Raw genomic sequence first — 13,707 nt, forward strand, 5'->3', positions numbered from 1 at the left:
AACTTGAAATCATGATAAGTAAAAAAATCCAGTGCCAAAAGGCCACATAGTATAGGATTTCATTCATAAGCCAATAATAGAGAAATGTAAAGGGACAAAGAGCAGACTAGTTTTCGTTTAAAGCTTGAGGGAAATGGGAGGATCAGAGGGTGATTGGTAAAGGGTGTGGGGTTTCTTTCTGAGGTGATTAAAATGCTCTAAAATGGACTCTAGTAATGGTTGCACTTATCTGTGAATATACTGAAAAGCACTGAGTGGATAGATGGTATGGTATATGAATTATAAATCAGTAAAAACATTAAAATAAATTACCATTAACAATAGCATATATATATGTGTGTGTGTGTATATATATATATATACATATGTATATATATATATACACTATTAAAAATGGCAGCTACTGTTTGAAGCACTTAATGTACTCATTTAATCCTTGTTACAAATACTCTGAGGTACGAACTCTTATTTCTCTATTCTACACATGTTGACACTAAGGCAAGAAGACAGGAAGAAATGTGCCTGGGGTCACTTAGGAACAAACTGATAGATGAGACTTGAATCCAGGAAATATGGCTCTAGAATTTGTTCTTTTAGCTAAGATTCAAAATCCATAATTACACTCTGACTATAATTATCTACTGTCATATAATTAAAGACTAGAGGAACATTTTGTCATTTGATTCAGTCTAGAAATGTTTATTTCGAGTCTACTTTGTATGAGGCACTTTATTAGGCATTGTGGATATAGGTGTATTAAAAAATTCAAAATGTCAAAACGCCTGCTGCCATGGAGTTTACATTCTAGAACATGAGCATTGGAATCCAGAAGAACTAGATGTAAACCTCAGCTCTATAGCTTACAAGTATGTTAAATCTTAGCCATTACTGGACATCTCAAATTGATACCGCACTTGATCCAGCTGATAAAAACAGTGAGCGTTGGCCCTTTATTGAGTGAAAATTGTAATCAGCTTTTAAAATAAACCTGTCCTTATTAAGTGCATTGTCTCATGTACACATTCTGTTCTATTTATTTCCTAATCAGCAGGCAGAGTAATGATTCAGGATAAGCTCTAGTGTGTTCTCTAGTAGGTTTCTTCCTCTTTCTGTTACCTAAGTGTAGACATGTGACTTCCTTGACTTCTGACTATAGTCTTGCTCCCTTTACTCAATCAGTAATCCTAGAGATCAGAAATTCCTAATAGTTGTATTCCAGATGATAACTACTCTGTAAGCAGCAGCATTACGCAGGAATACCCTACATGAACTGAGAAGGAAGATAAAAGTTGTACTTTGCGTGGGTAAGAAGAGGAAAAGAAGTGGTAAACTTGGAGATGGGAAAAAGGAGTTGGGACTTCCCAGAGAGACTGTACACAAACAATACTCTTTTGAGTTATAGATCTCTTCTTGTATTGACCTCTCCCAATGTGCTTGCTGTGTTTGTTCTGAATGCACAGGCCTGAAAAAAACAAAGCTAAAAGCACATAGAAATTAAGGAATACCAAAATCATTTGATCTTACTTCTTTAGATACAGCTACTGCCTCAGCGCATATATCAATAACTCAGCATTTTGGTGGCTACCATTTCCTACTGTGCTAACACTGTATGATGTAGAAGAGGACTAACTAAAAATGTAGGATGTTCCCCTGATTGGATCATACTGTTGACATTAACAAAGTGTTACTTCTCTTGTACACTATGTCTTGCCTCTGTTTTTTATCAGTTATATTCAATCAGCTCTATCCATACAAAAAATCAGATATAATAGGAGAAATATTCATTTATTGGTAGTTAGAGTTAGAATTTGTTCACATCAAGAGGTTAATAAAATCTTATGAAACTACATGACTTATGCATATAATAGAAAACTCGGAGCACATAACATTCAGACTGGTTAACTTTTCTCCCTCCTTCACTATGTATAATTTAGTTTAGACAGCAATGTTTTTTATTTAATATTGGTCATTTTGGAGCCAGTTCTTAAATAAGGTGATAAAAATTCATGTCTGTATTAAAACAGAAGTTGCTTTTCAGAATGTTTTTCCCCTTCCAGCATTGATTTTTTGTAATGTTTCTATCATCAAATCTGGTATCAATTTGCCAACCTACTTATATGCCTTCCAATATATTTCTGTGCTTTCTTTTAATTCTAATTCTTGCCTAGTTGTCATGCAATAGGACCCGCTCATGGTGACAGATTGTGCTGTGTCTATGTGATATGGAGAAATGCAAAGACTATCATTTTAATATTTCCCACTTGGTGTATTTTAAGCTTTCCTCAGTAGAAATTCTCAAATAAGGGCAAAGTATCGCAGCCCAGGCAATGCTCTCAATTAAAATATTTAATTTAGGAAAATAAACACATAGTCTGGAGTTGTCTCTTTTCTTTGCAGTGGTGAGGAGGTGCTTGCCTCAAAATGTTGACTAGCCTTAAATATTAAGTCATGGATTTTTCAATAATTCACTCATTTACCAAGATAGATGTAATTAACATTTTCATATCTTCACTTGCTCACTAAAGATTTTAGTACTTTTGGATTGTTCAGTGTTGAATGGTAAACATCTAACTAAAATCTACTCTACTCTTGAAAGTAAATTCTAATGGAGCAAACAGAAAGATTCATTGTGGCTCTGCAAAATAGAGAATGGTATTTTTTAATGCTATATTCTTAGATATGAATAAAGCTTTATGAGGGGTTGTCAATGAGATTATTTCTGTTGTTAAGTTGAAATTCTTAACCTGTTATTCAAGAGTGATCATTCATAATAAAGAAATGTAAATACCAATTGTTTAAAGACATGAAAATCCAAGGACTCTGTCTTGAAAGATATTACTCAACGTTTTATTCTCAGGCTATACCTTCACAGACAATAGAGTTCTAACACTGAGCCATTGATGGCTGAATTTGATCTGTACATGAGGACAATACAAATATCTTAGGCTAAAAATAAATACCCAAAATGGAAGGAAAAGCAGCACACTTTGATTTTCTTGGATAATAGAATTGCACTCATGTGTGGATACTTGTCTCAATGTCAATTTTGGAAACTCAAATTATATTAAAATGATGGGAAAAATGTATATCCTCTGGTCTGGGAATAAGGCATTGGGAAAAAATTTAGTAAGAGCATTCATCCTCTTACTATATTAATTATATCCCTCTTCAAATTTACCCTTATTTCAAAATTAACCATCTCTCCCTCCCAATTTTCTGTGATTCTTTGTATTCAAGAAGATTCTCAAAGGAACTTTTGTATAACTGTGTAGATGACAGGGAACTGCGATAAAATTTAGGGAGAAAGGACTTTCAGGAGTATCATTAGCTAGAAAAGCAGACATTTGATCCTTTTATTATATGGGATATTCATCCTTTGCAAAGAATGAATCCAAAGGACAAATGGCCTAAATATTCCTGGAGTCTTGAAAATTAATTTTTAACCTGTCCTCTGAGGTTGGGTGTAGGGAAGAAGAAGTCTTAAATAAAAATGAACAAAATGATTTCACCAGAATGGCTTCAAAAGGATTTAGTTGAAGAGAATTGAATTAAGGTACTCCTAAGGATCACCAAAATTAATATTAGAGGTAGTGTCTAATGAGTATAGGTAATGTCTTATGTTTATTCCTAATTCATGAATTCCCAACCAACATCATTTTTCTTTCTTTGAGAAATGTGTTCATACTTGAGAAAAAGGCCCATTCATTTAAAAATGGATGGAAAATAAGTGATATGATTAAGGGAATATCTAAATGGAAGGATGCTGTTTCTTGGCCAATGTCTATGTGGGCTCAGCATATAACCTAATTTTTTAATGCTGACTGAAGTTTTTTTATTTGTCTCTTCATATTATTGCATGAAATTTGTAATGCTATATCCTTCTACTAAAAACACTGAAGAATGCAGCAGATGAAAGCAGTTTCAGTAGAAGAACAAAACTATATACCATTGCACTGGGAATATTGACATTTAAAAAACAATAATGTATTTGCAGTAACAAATAGGAGCTGATTTTCATTTTTGTTTTTGTTTTCTATTGCTTCCTTTGCCTGCATTTTACCCTAAATCAGCGGAAATCTGAGGGAAAAAAGGAAGGAAAGGTAAGACTGTAAATTTCAAAGCAAATTGATTTCAAAATGTGTTGTGCTATATTTTTCTCAAATTTCTGAAGCTACAGTAGTTACTCCATGGAGTTAAAGCTGTAAGTATTTAAGATGACATATGTTGTGGTTCTGCCTTCAAAGAGCTTCAAGCCAAGCTGTCTCCACATTTTGTATCTTTTACATAGCCCTGGAAGCAATTTTCAAGTCTTATTTTATTTTCTTTTTCACCAACACTTTCTTTTTCCACTGTGCCAAAACAACATACTGCTGACAGCATCACTTTGTGATAGTTCTGGTAGTACAGTTATTTTATGATAAATTTTAGCAATAAAAAGGACCATTCTGGTGTCAATTCACAATGTTTCAATGACAGCAAAAGTTAGTGAATATGAAGCATGATGATGTCTGATAGGGTCACAGGGAGAAATTCTATAACTAAACTAAACATGGTTAATCAGAAAATTGATGTTCTCCGAGAAACTGGGCTTTAGAATGTCATCTTTCAGTGTGAAAATTTTAAGTTCTCACATATGTATGAATTGCCTAGCTTTCTAGAAAAATTTGGTTTTCTACTATTTAAAAAATAAGCTATGTCACACATATTGTTACATTTTAAGTACCTTACCAGTTAAACTGCACCACCACTGAAGATGAAGCTTTTCAGCTGTTCACTGGCATTTGTTTCCTAGAATTTATGCCTTGATTTCCTCACTGTGTTTTGAGTTGAAAGAAGTGTTTCCCTTAAGTTTCTGATGGAAAGTATTTTGGAAACTAAGTTCAGTAAGCCTTAAATGTTGTCCATATTAAGAGCCAGAATGTTGCCATAACTGTATGCTAGGCTAAATGTGAGTGTAATCTTTAAGAAAAATGATCCTATTCTAGTTTGAGGAATCTAATTTTGTTTTTGAAAAAGAACTTGCCAAAAGGAGGTCTAAATTATGCCAGAAGTAATCTGGTAGCCCTGGATATGTTTATCAAGTGTGAGAATTACCTGAAAATAGAGCCTGACTAGAATATCAAAATGGATTTTCATTAATGTTTGAGAGATAAACTAAAATACCATTAAAGAGTTTTCAATCAATATACTTTCTGAGAGTTTTCAAATGCCTGTCTGATCTCTTATCACTATGGCCTTGGAGTGATGGCTTTTTGAGAATCAGCTCCTCCCAGAAGGCAAAAGGTTGTAGAAGAGTTCTCCAATTAAAAGGAAGGAAAAGAGGATAGTAAAATATCATTCTGGTAAATTTAGAAATGGATCTGTTGCTCAGTTATTTAAAAATTGTAATTTTGAAGAATAGAAATGTGAGCAAATTTCATGTAGGGTAGTTACTCTATAAATAGGAAAATGTCTTTCTTTAAAGAAATTAGGACTCTGTATAGAGGACTCTGAAGTGAACTCACTTACTGTTCAGAGAACCTGGATCATGAAATTTGAACATAAAACTCTTCAATGGTTGATATTAAAACAGTAATATAATCACAATATAAAAAGCAATGGAGAATGTGGTTCTTAGTGAAGGATTTTTTTGTGTGTCAAATAATACTAAATTTGAATTTAGAGAAAGACTTTATTCAAACTAGGGAGAAGACTCTGACCTCAGAAATCTTAAGGGATCTTAAAATACAACAGAAAAAGGAGTTTCTTTTTTAGAGTAAGGAGTGGCAAGCAGAATAAGCACTCTTTCAAGAAGAAACTGGAGAAGGATGATAAATGACCAGTGCCATCATCCAGGAAAAGTGTCTTGCTGAGGTCAGCTGATTCCCAGGATACACTGATAAAGGGGCCACGTTCCGCTTTTTTAGTGCTTACTCATTTCTCGGGGGCAAGGGGACATCAGGGGCCTCTAGGAAGGAGAGAGAAAACTGACTAAAGTTTGGCCAAGACAAAGCAGAGAGTAGAGTAAGAGAGATAGTTGTGAACAGCTGGTCATTTTTCCCAGTACCTTTCTGTTGCCAAGCAGTCCCATCTTGGGAGGTCTCTCCTACATGCTAGGCAAAACCTCAGCCTGGACAGGGAAGGAGGGCTCTTGACTCTGGTAAAGAATTTGAGAATAGGTCACATGAGGTCAGGTAAGAAAGAAACTCATTAAAGTGAAAGTAGTAGCGAGTGTCAGTGTTGCATAGGGCCAGGAAAGGGGGCTTTTTTATTTGTGCAGCCACCCAGGTGGTAGAAAGCAAGGAAGACCAAGGGAGAAAGGAGAAGTTCATTGAACTTCTGCTCAGTGTAGGGCAAATCTCTTGGTAACTCCTAAAGCCAGGGCATCCAATGCCTATGTGATCTGCTCTGTGTAGGAATTATGTCGCCAACACCCTAGAATTGGGGGAGCCTTGGAGCATTGGATGGAGTGTTTACGTTCTGAGAACTTCCCAAAATATAGGAAAGGAGACTTTGGTGCAGTCTGCTAAAGAACAGGATCCTACAGCCACAGTTCTGTCCAGGTCACCCAGGTAATGGAACAAGCAAGCCCTTCCCTGTTCAAAGGTACCTGCAGCCACTTCCCTACTTGTCAGAGCATAAAATGGGGGAGAAAGCATTGCACTAAAGATTAGGAAGTTGAATGAAACTGTGAAATGACAAAGATGCTTACCACTAGTGATGGATGTCAGTGAGTTCTTGTCTTTGCTGCAAAAAGGAATTCAGAGACAAAGTGCATTGGGCTTAAAAACAAAAAAGTTTTATTTTAAGGGACAGTACACACTCAGGTGTGCTGACATCCTCAGAGAGGAGGCATGCTTAAGGATTTAGGGTTTGGGGTTTTATAGGAACTTATGGGCAGGGGTCAGCATAAAGCATGATATACACAGCTGATTAATAATTCCTTTGAAGTTTTACCTTAAGAATAGGGTTATTTAAATGACTGGTAATCTGGATCTCAGTATTTTTTATACACAAGTTCATTTACACTCCAGAGGTCTCCTATCCTGAATGTTACTTATTGATTAAGGTGACTGGAAGAAGGGAGAACAGCTAAAGGTCAAGTTAAAGAATAAGCTAGGCCTTTGTTTGTGAACTAAGTAGATTTTAGAATGGCGTGACCCTTGTCCTATTTCTCTGCTCTGCCTCATTTCTATACTAAAATAAACATGATAAAAATAAATTACTAATATCATGCTTACTCTGTTTCAAGCACTGTATGCATGTGTGTGTGTGTACATCTATGTGTGTGTGTATATATATATATATATATATACACACACATACATTCGCATACCTACATACATGTTTGGGTCTAACAGAACAGCAACCTAATAACATTTTTCACAGATGAGGAAACCATAGACGGAGAGCTTAAATGACTTACCTAAGGTTACAGAGCTCACAAATGGAAAAGCCATGGTTTGAACCCAGGCAAGCTGCACAGAATACCTCTCTAAAAAAAGAGAGAGAAAAAAACTTTAAATCATAAAAAAATTCTTCTTTTATCTTAGAAGAAATGTTTTATTATATTTTAGTAGTAATATTCAAGATATTTAATGTTATAGGTTGTTTCTGCAAGAATATGTTTTTTGAATATTGTTTCTGTCAATTATGATGATGCTACAGACCTATCATTAAGCAGTTTTCACTATTCCTTACACATTCTATACCTAGTCTAATATAATAGGGTTAATATATACTATGGCGATTAGCTCTGTCCTCTGATGCCCTTCATTTTTGGTTCATTGCATTTATGTATACATTTGAAGGGTATTTTGGACATTGAATCCAAAAGCTATAAACCTTAAATATATCAAGTGTCAGAATATTCATTAACTTTGGATTTATTGCAAATGTTACCATAAAAAGTCGAATTAATCTCTTGAACTTCTGAACGTCACCTATTTAGGTTTTTTAATATAAATTATAAAATACAGCTTTTATATTCAGTTTAATTCAAAGTGGAAAATGTAAGGATCCTTCATTTGGAAAAAATAGGGCAACACATTATCTTTCCTAGGAATGAAGTATACAAATGAATGCTTTATTGTCTTTTAGATTCAAACACCAAAGTATATAGAATTTCTCAATGACTTCCCATCTATTTAATTTAAATGACTTTAGAGGCTTCACAAAACAGGACCTATTTTCAGATTCCAAATCAGAGATTTGTTACAGAGGTCAACACTGTATTTCCTTCCTCCTCAAAGTTTATATTTCATGGAGAAGCTAGTGGCAGTAAAAGAACAGAAAAGCATATGCGACCCTCCACAGTTCATTCATTTTTTAACCAGTTGGTATTCAGCTGACTAAAAGCTAATTAGGGGGAAAACACATTTCAACACAGCCACCTGTGACTGAATAAATTAGTGTAAGCAATGTTTGTGTTGAACTAAAAGAAGTATACATTTTAATCTGGTTAACATTAAAAAAAAAACATTTCTTGCTTAAACGCAAACCGATTCTCTTAGCGCTCACCTGAAAATTTCCATGCAGACATTTTTCTTCAAGATCCCCACCACCATCCCCCAACTCTGGGTAAGCCTCAGTCTAAATTGCCTTGGAGGATTGCACAAATGGCTGTACTTGTTAAAGAGTGTGTTCACCAAAGTGTTAAACTGAAGATGGCAGAAACAGAACTGAGTGAAATTCTCAAAGGAGTGTATTTCTTATTTCTTTATATTTGCCAGAGGTGAATTTACAAAGAGGCTTCTTTCAGACAAAGCTAGTGGGTATCAAAAAGAGTAGCTATAGTACCAGAGCAAGTATAAGTCGTTTTCTGTCATTGGCCTGTCTTCCTCCAGACTCTTGTGATCTGTGTACTCATTTGTGCCAAGGCTACATGAAGAAGAGGGAGGCAATGACAATGCTCACTCAATTAAAAAACAAAATTCAGCTGAGTAAATTTAAAGATCTAACTGGCTTTATTAAGCAATTTATGAATCAGGCAGCATCCCATCCCATCTAGCAAGTAGAGACATGTTTCCAAGAATTGTTCAAAATAGGTTTTTATAGGAAGGAAGGCAGGGCAAGAAGTTATTAGTAAAAGAAGGGATGATTTCAGGCACGGCACTTTCCCTTCAGAGGAAAAGCAGTGTTTCTTAATGCAGCTTACCTCACTAAGATACCAGGAAATTCTAGACTGATTGGTTTAAAATTCCACTCTTGGGAGAGGCTGAAACTGCAATTATGTTGTGCATTAAGTCTTGGTGAGGCTTAATATAAACGACTCCATTTTGGGCATGTTTCTTTCTTTTTTTTTGGTATCATTAATCTACAATTACATGAGGAACATTATGTTTACTAGACTCCACCCATCACCAAGCCCCCCCTACAAACTCCATTACAGTCACTGTCCATCAACAAAGTAAGATGCTGTAGAATCACTACTTGTCTTCTCTGTGTTGCACAGTCCTCCCCGTGACGCCCCCCTCCACATTACACATGATAATCGTAATGCCCCCTTTCTTTTTTCCCCACCCTTACCCATCCCTTCCCACCCATCCTCCCCAGTCCCTTACCCTTTGTTAACTGTTAGTCCATTCTTGGGTTCTGTGTGTCTCCTGCTGTTTTGTTCCTTCACTTTTGTCTTTGTTCTTATACTCGACATATGAGTGAAATCATTTGGTACTTGTCTTTCCCCATGTGGCTTATTTCACTGAGCATAATACCCTCTAGCTCCATCTATGTTGTTGCAAATGGTAGGATTTGTTTTCTTCTTATGACTGAATAATATTCCACTGTGTATATGTACCATATCTTCTTTATCCATTCATGTGCTGATGGACACTTAGGTTGCTTCCATTTCTTGGCTATTGTAAATAGCACTGCGATAAACATAGGGGTACATCTTTCTTTTTCAAACTGGGCTGCTGCATTCTTAGGGTAAATTCCTAGAAGTGGAATTCCTGGGTCAAATGGTATTTCTATTTTGAGCTTTTTGAGGAAACTCCATACTGCTTTCCACAAAGGTTGAACTAGTTTACATTCCCACCAGCAGTGTAAGAGGGTTCCCCTTTCTCCACAACATTTGTTGTTGTTTGTCTTTTGGATGGTGGCGATCCTTACTGGTGTGAGGTGATATCTCACTGTGGTTTTAATTTGCATTTATCTGATGATTAGCGATGTGGAGCATCATTTCATGTCTGTTGGCCATCTGAATTTCCTCTTTGGAGAACTGTCTATTCAGCCCCTCTTACCATTTTTTAATTGGATTATTTGCTCTTTGTTTGTTGAGGTGCATGAGCTCTATATATTTTGGATGTCAACCCTTTATCGGATCTGTCATTTATAAATATATTCTCCCATACTGTAGCATGCCTTTTTGTTCTATTGATGGTGTCCTTTGCTGTACAGAAGCTTTTTAGTTTGATATAGTCCCACTTGTTCATTTTTGCTTCTGTTTCCCTTGCCCGGGGAGATATGTCCATGAAGAGGTCACTCATGTTTATGACCAAGAGATTTTTGCCTATGTTTTTTTCTAAGAGTTTTATGGTTTCATGACTTACGTTCAGGTCTTTGATCCATTTCAAATTTACTTTTGTGTATAGGGTTAGACAATAATCCAGTTTCATTCTCTTAGATGTAGCTGTCCAGTTTTGCCAACACCAGCTGTTGAAGAGGCTGTCATTTCCCCATTGTATGTCCATAGCTCCTTTTTCATACATTAATTGACTATATATGTTTGGTTTAATATCTGGACTCTCTATCCTTTTCCACTGGTCTGTGGCTCTGTTCTTGTGCCAGCACCAAATTGTCTGGATTACTGTGGCTTTGTAGTAGAGCTTGAAATTTGGAAGCGTGATACCCCCCACTTTATTCTTCCTTCTCAGGATTGCTTTGGCTATTCGGGGTCTTTGGTGGTTCCATATGAATTTTAGAACTATTTGTTCCAGTTCGTTGAAGAATGCTGTTGGTATTTTGATAGGGATAACATTGAATTTGTAGATTGGTTTAGGCAGGATGGCCATTTTGACAATATTAATTCTTCCTAGCCAAGAGCATGGGATTAGTTTCGATTTGGTAGTGTCCTCTTTAATTTCTCTTAAGAGTGTCTTGTAGTTTTCAGGGTATAGGTCTTTCACTTCCTTGGTTAGGTTTATTCCTAGGTATTTTATTCTTTTTGATGCAATTGTGAATGGAATTGTTTTCCTGATTTCTCTTTCTGCTAGTTCATCATTTGTGTATAGGAAAGCCACAGATTTCTGTGTGTTAATTTTGGGTCCTACAACTTTGCTGAATTCAGATATTAGTCCTAGTAGTTTTGGAGTGGAGTCTGTAGGGTTTTTATGTGCAATATCATGTCATGTGCAAATAGTGACAGTTTGACTTCTTCTTTACCAAACTGGATGCCTTGTATTTCTTTGTTTTGTTTGATTGCCATGGCTAAGACCTCTAGTACTATGTTGAATAACAGTGGGGAGAGTGGGCATCCCTGTCTTTTTCCCAATCTCAGAGGAAAAGCTTCCAGCCTCTCACTGTTCAGTATGATGTTAGCTGTGGGTTTATCATATATGGCCTTTCTTATGTTGAGGTTCTTGCCCTCTGTGCCCATTTTGTTGAGAGTTTTTATCATAAATGGATGTTGAACTTTGTCGAATGCTTTTTCAGCATCTATGGAGATGATGATGTTGTTTTTGTCCTTCTTTTTGTTGATGTGGTGGATGATGTTGATGGATTTTCGAATGTTGTACCTTCCTTGCATCCCTGGGATGAATCCCAGTTGGTCATGTTGTATGATCCTCTTGATATATTTTTGAATTCGGTTTCTAATATTTTGTTGAGTATTTTTGCATCTACGTTCATCAGGGATATTGGTATGTAGTTTTCTTTTTTGGTGGGGTCTTTGCCTGGTTTTGGTTTTAGGGTGATGTTGGCTTCATAGAATGAGTTTGGGAGTATTCCCTCCTCTTCTGTTTTTTGGAAAACTTTAAGGAGAATGGGTATTATGCCTTTTCTGTATGTTTGATAAAATTCCGAGGTAAATCCATCTGGCTCGGGGGTTTTGTTCTTTGGTAGTTTTTTGATTACTGCTTCAATTTCTTTGCTGGTAATTGGTCTGTTTAGATTTTCTGTTTCTTCCTTGGTCAGTCTTGGCAGGTTGTACTTTTCTGGGAAGTTGTCCATTTCTTCTGTGTTTTCCAGCTTGTTAACATATAGATTCTCATAGTATTCTCTAATGATTGTTTGTATTTCTGTGGGGTCCATTGTGATTTTTCCTTTCTTGTTTTTGATTCTGTTGGTGTGTGTAGATTCTCTTTTTCTGTTAATAAGTCTGGCTAGGGGCTTATCTATTTTGTTTATTTTCTCAAAGATTCTGCTCTTGGTTTCATTGATTTTTTCTATTGTTTTATTATTCTCAATTTTATTTATTTCTTCTCTAATCTTTAGTATGTCCCTCCTTCTGCTGACTTTGGGCCTCATTTGTTCTTCTTTTTCCAGTTTCAATAATTGTGACTTTGGATTATTCATTTGCAATAGTTCTCCCTTTAAATAGGCCTGGATTGCTATATACTTTCCTCTTAGAACTGCCTTCGCTGCATCCCACAGAAGTTGGGGGTTTGCGCTGTTGTTTTCATTTATCTCCATATATTGCTTGATCTCTATTTTAATTTAGTCATTGATCCATTGATTATTTAGGAGCATGTTGTTAAGCCTCCATGTGTTTGTGAGCCTTTTTGTTTGCTTTGTACAATTTATTTCTAGTTTTATACCTTTGTGGTCTGAAAAGTTGGTTGGTAGGATTTCAATCTTTTGGAATTTACTGAGGCTCTTTTTGTGGCCTAGTATGTGGTCTATTCTGGAAAATGTTCCATGTGCACTTGAGAAGAATGTGTATCCTGCTGCTTTTGGGTGTAGAGTTCTGTACATATCTATTAGGTCCATCTATTCTAGTGTGTTGTTCAGTGCCTCTGTGTCCTTACTTATTTTCTGTCTGGTGGATCTGTCCTATTGAGTGAGTAGTGTGTTGAAGTCTCCTAAAATGAATGCATTGCATTCTATTTCCTCCTTTAATTCTGTTAGTATTTGTTTCACATATGTTGGTGTTCCTGTATTGGATGCATATATATTTATAATGGTTATATCCTCTTGTTGGACTGAGCCCTTTATCATTATGTAATGTCCTTCTTTATCTCTTGTTACTTTCTTTGTTTTGAAGTCTATTTTGTGTAATGCAAGTACTGCAACACCTGCTTTTTTCTCCCTATTGTTTGCATGAAATATCTTTTTCCATCCCTTGACTTTTAGTCTGTGTATGTCTTTGGGTTTGAGGTGGGTCTCTTGTAAGCAGCATATAGATGTGTCTTGCTTTTTTATCCATTCTATTACTCTGTGTCTTTTGATTGGTGCGTTCAGTCCATTTACATTTTGGTTGATTTTTGAAAGATATGTACTTATTACCATTGCAGGCTTTAGATTTGTGGATACCAATGGTTCAAGGGTAGCTTCTTTACTGTCTAACTGTCTAACTTAACTCACTTATTAAGCTATTATAAACACAGTTTCATGATTCTTTGTTTCTCTCCCTTCTTATTCCTCCTCCTCCATTCTTTTATTTGTTAGGTGTTTTATTCTGTACTCTTTTGTGTTTCCCTTGACTGCTTTTGTGAGTAGTTGATTTAATTTTTTGCCTTTAGGTAGTATTTGGTTGGTCTGCTTTCTTTGGTGTGAATTTATTTTCTCTGG

The 13,707-nt window shown here is 35.8% G+C and overlaps 1 protein-coding gene across 3 annotated transcripts in view; it reads left to right on the forward strand.

Annotated features, from left to right (window-relative positions):
• PCDH11X (protocadherin 11 X-linked) overlaps positions 1-13,707 on the forward strand; it is an 821,697-nt gene that overhangs the window by 474,526 nt on the left and 333,464 nt on the right. For 2 of the 3 annotated variants that reach the window (XM_057495790.1, XM_057495792.1), the window contains one exon: positions 4,071-4,100. The exons of the other annotated variant lie outside the window; for it this stretch is intronic. In XM_057495790.1, coding sequence (XP_057351773.1) covers positions 4,071-4,100 — 30 coding nt within the window. The remainder of the gene's footprint in view (positions 1-4,070; positions 4,101-13,707) is intronic. 3 annotated transcript variants of the gene reach the window in all.

Source organism: Manis pentadactyla, chromosome X (assembly GCF_030020395.1).
Source record: "Manis pentadactyla isolate mManPen7 chromosome X, mManPen7.hap1, whole genome shotgun sequence".
NCBI classification, from domain to species: Eukaryota; Metazoa; Chordata; class Mammalia; order Pholidota; family Manidae; genus Manis; species Manis pentadactyla.